Source organism: Anolis carolinensis, chromosome 5, assembly GCF_035594765.1.
Source record: "Anolis carolinensis isolate JA03-04 chromosome 5, rAnoCar3.1.pri, whole genome shotgun sequence".
NCBI lineage: Eukaryota > Metazoa > Chordata > Lepidosauria > Squamata > Dactyloidae > Anolis > Anolis carolinensis.
Genome location: NC_085845.1, coordinates 203,550,600 through 203,554,157, shown reverse-complemented (window position 1 = coordinate 203,554,157; position 3,558 = coordinate 203,550,600). Strand labels below are relative to the sequence as shown.

General features: G+C 43.3%; 1 protein-coding gene across 1 annotated transcript in view; it reads right to left on the bottom strand.

Annotated features, from left to right (window-relative positions):
- Nucleotides 1-3,558, bottom strand: part of LOC134299573 (lymphocyte antigen 75-like) — a 56,918-nt gene that overhangs the window by 35,746 nt on the left and 17,614 nt on the right. The window contains exon 6 of the mRNA XM_062982753.1: nucleotides 1,481-1,549. Within this exon, the coding sequence (XP_062838823.1) occupies nucleotides 1,481-1,549 (69 nt within the window). The remainder of the gene's footprint in view (nucleotides 1-1,480; nucleotides 1,550-3,558) is intronic.

Here is a 3,558-nt window from a genome sequence, read left to right as displayed (position 1 = left end):
TATATATAAAAGGATATGAAATTTCGGCCTAGGACAAAACAACAAAACTACACATCCCAGAAACACTAAACTTGGCAGCACAACCCCTCATCCATGCCTCTACGTTCATACAACAAAAAGAAAACAAAAATAAAGTCTTAATTAGAGGGAGAGGAAGAATTGTTTTTATCCAGTTGCTGCCAGTTAGAAGGCTAAGCTCCGCCCACTTGGTCTCTTAGCAACCCACTCACCCCAGGGGACAGGCAGAGTTAGGCCTCACTTTAGGCCTCTTCCCCACTGCCTATAAAATACAGATTATCTGATTTTAACTGGATTATATGGCAGTGTAGACTCAAGGCCCTTCCACACAGCTATATGACCCATTTATAATCTTATATTATCTGCTTTGAACTAGATTGTCTTGACTCTACACTTCAATGTGCATTTTATACAGCTGTGTAGAAAGGGCCTCATTACTACCACCAATTCCTCAATACTTTATTTCCCATACCACCATACTTCGCCACAGCAACGCGTGGCCGGGCACAGCTAGTCTATATATATATAAAAGGGCAATGAAATTTCGGCCTAGGACAAAACAACAAAACTACACATCCCAGAAACACTAAACTTGGCAGCACAACCCCTTCATCCATGCCTCTACGTTCATACAACAAAAAAAAGAGAAAAATAAAGTCCTAATTAGAGGGAGAGGAAGAATTGTTTTTATCCAATTGCTGCCAGTTAGAAAGCTAAGCTCCCTCCACTTGGTCTACTAGCAACCCACTCAGCCCAGGGGACAGGCAGAGTTCGGCCTCACTTAGGCCTCTTCCACACTGCCTATAAAATACAGATTATCTGATTTTAACTGGATTATATGGCAGTGTAGACTCAAGGCCCTTCCACACAGCTATATAACCCATTTATTTACGGACTTAATGTAAGGTAAAACCTTTACCCTTTACCTTAACTACCACCAATTCCTCTATACTTTTATTTCCCATACCACCGTATTTCTCCACAGCAACCCGTGGCCGGGCACAGCTAATAGTACAATATAGTAATTTAATGCTTATATTGTGCTATGATAATATATTGTATGCACATTTGATTTGTAAGCCGCTCTGAGTCCCCTCCGGGGTGGGAAGAGCGGGATATAAATGTAGTAAATAAACAATAATAATATCACAGCCAATGGGAGGAAGTCAATGAACAAGGTGGTCGAAAAGAGTAAAACTGCATCCTTTGGTTGAGCTTTTTGTGGACGTCCAGCTTTGAGCAATTGCAAAAGTGAAACCATCTTTGGAGGACCAGAAACAGACCAGAAACAGGCTTGGAAGGCCATTTATTGGCTTCACTCAAGGAAACTCTGTCCCAAATCCCCAATGGCACAAAGACAAGGGTTTGATTATGAGGGTCACACCTTGTGGATGTGAGACTTTCCTTGGCTTCGTTCCTTGTGTCAAGTGTTGCTCTGAGGATGAGAAGAACAACTGCTTTCAGTAGAGTTCCACCTTGCACACGTAGCTCATCCGCATGGAACAGGGAGCATCGTTCCATCTTGTAAACGCTGTAAGGAAACCACAAAAGTGACTTTTAACGATGCGGTGTGAATCTTCCAATACTTTCCGATATGGATCTGTTGGTGAACCTCAAGTAATAAGTGAGTCAATTGCTAAATTGACAGTTGCATCTGTCAATTAGGAAATTTAGGTACGCTTTATGTGGGAGGCTAATTTAACTGATTTACAACACCATGAAACTGCCAGCAGCAGGTGGAAAAGAATGAGGAAGTACAGCACTCGGTGTCACTCGTGGATGATGAAGCAACAGCTCCCCCTGTGGCCAGAATCGAGCATACCCTCATGAAGCTGTAAATGTTAAAATTGCCTCTGTGTCTGTCTATACTGTATGTTGTTTGTCTGATGGCATTGAATGTTTGCCATATATATGTTCATTGTAATCTGCCCTGAGTCCCCTTCGGGGTGAGAAAGGCGGAATATAAATACTGCAAATAAATAAATAAATGACAAGCCAACACATAGGAAACCCCATAGATTTAACACATATGCTCAAGGTGAAGATGTAGACCTCTGCTTCTCAAGAAGTATCCTTCACTGGATCTGGATGCATCTGCATAGTAGAATTAATGCAGCTTGATAACACTGTGGGATCCAGGGAGTTGTAATTTACACCCCAAACCCTATCACTGGGCATTGCATCCTTTTCAACACCCCAAATCCAAATTGATACCCAGGTCCCAAACTGGTTGGCTTCTGAAGGTGAAGTCTACTTGGATTGCAGTGAACTTGACCTTCATCCTAAGCATCTAATGCAGGGGTCCCCAAACTAAGGCCCGTGGGCCGGATGCGGCCCTCCAAGGTCATTTACCTGGCCCCTGTCCTAAACTGTAGACTTAGGGTTGACCTAAGTCTAAGTCTCTTTGCTTACTTATGGCCTTATGAGATCATCTAGGTCTTTGAAGATCTCTTTGCTTATCTAGAGCCTTATGAAGCCATCTAGATGGCTTTTGGAGGTCACTTTCCTTACCTATGGTCCTATGAGACCATCTAGATGGCCTTTAAGGGTCCCTTTCCTTACCTATGGTTTTATGAGATTGTCTAGATGACCTTTGGGGGCCCCTTTCCTTACTTATGGTCTTATGAAACCATCTAGATGGTCTTTGAGGGTCCCTTTCCTTACCGATGTTCTTATGAGACCAGATGGTCTTTGGAGGTCTCTTTGCTTACTTATAGCTTTATGAGATCATCTAGATGGACTTTGGAGGTCTCTTTCCTTACCTATGGTCTTATGAAACCATCTAGATGGTCCTTGAGGCCCCTTTCCTTATCTATGGTCTTCTGATGACCTGATGAGATCATGTAGATAGCCTTTGAGGGTCCCTTTCCTTACCGATGTTCTTATGAGACCATCTAGATGGTCTTTGGAGGTCCCTTTCCTTACCTATGGTCTTCTGATGGCCTGATGAGATCATGTAGATGGCCTTTGAGGGTCCCTTTCCTTACCTATGGTCTTATGAAACCACCTAGATGGTCTTTGAGGGCCCTTTCCTTACCTATGGTCTTCTGATGGCCTGATGAGATCATGTAGATGGCCTTTGAGGGCCCCTTTCCTCACCTATGGTCTTATGAGATTGCCTAGATCAGGGGTCACCAAACTAAGGCCCATGGGCCAGATGTGACCCTCCAAGGTCATTTACCTGGCCTCTGTCCTAAACTTTGGACATTGTTGTTGTTTATTCATTCAGTTGTTTCCGACTCTTTCTGACCTTAGGGTTGACCTAACTCTGAAACTACTTGAAGGCACACAACAACACCAATCCTAATTTCGGACTATTTCATCATAGTCCGGCCCCTCAGTATTCTGAGAGACTGTGAATCGGCCTTCCGCTTAAAAAGTTTGGGGACCCCTGATCTAATGTTTTGGGCCAGACCTGTTGGATCTTGTGAAGTTTTGACAAAGTCACTTCCATGAGAGGCAGATTTCTTCCATGAGAAATCTCCTGGTCTTTGGTGAAGGTAAAACATTTTTGTAGTCCTCGTTTTTGGGACGCTCCTT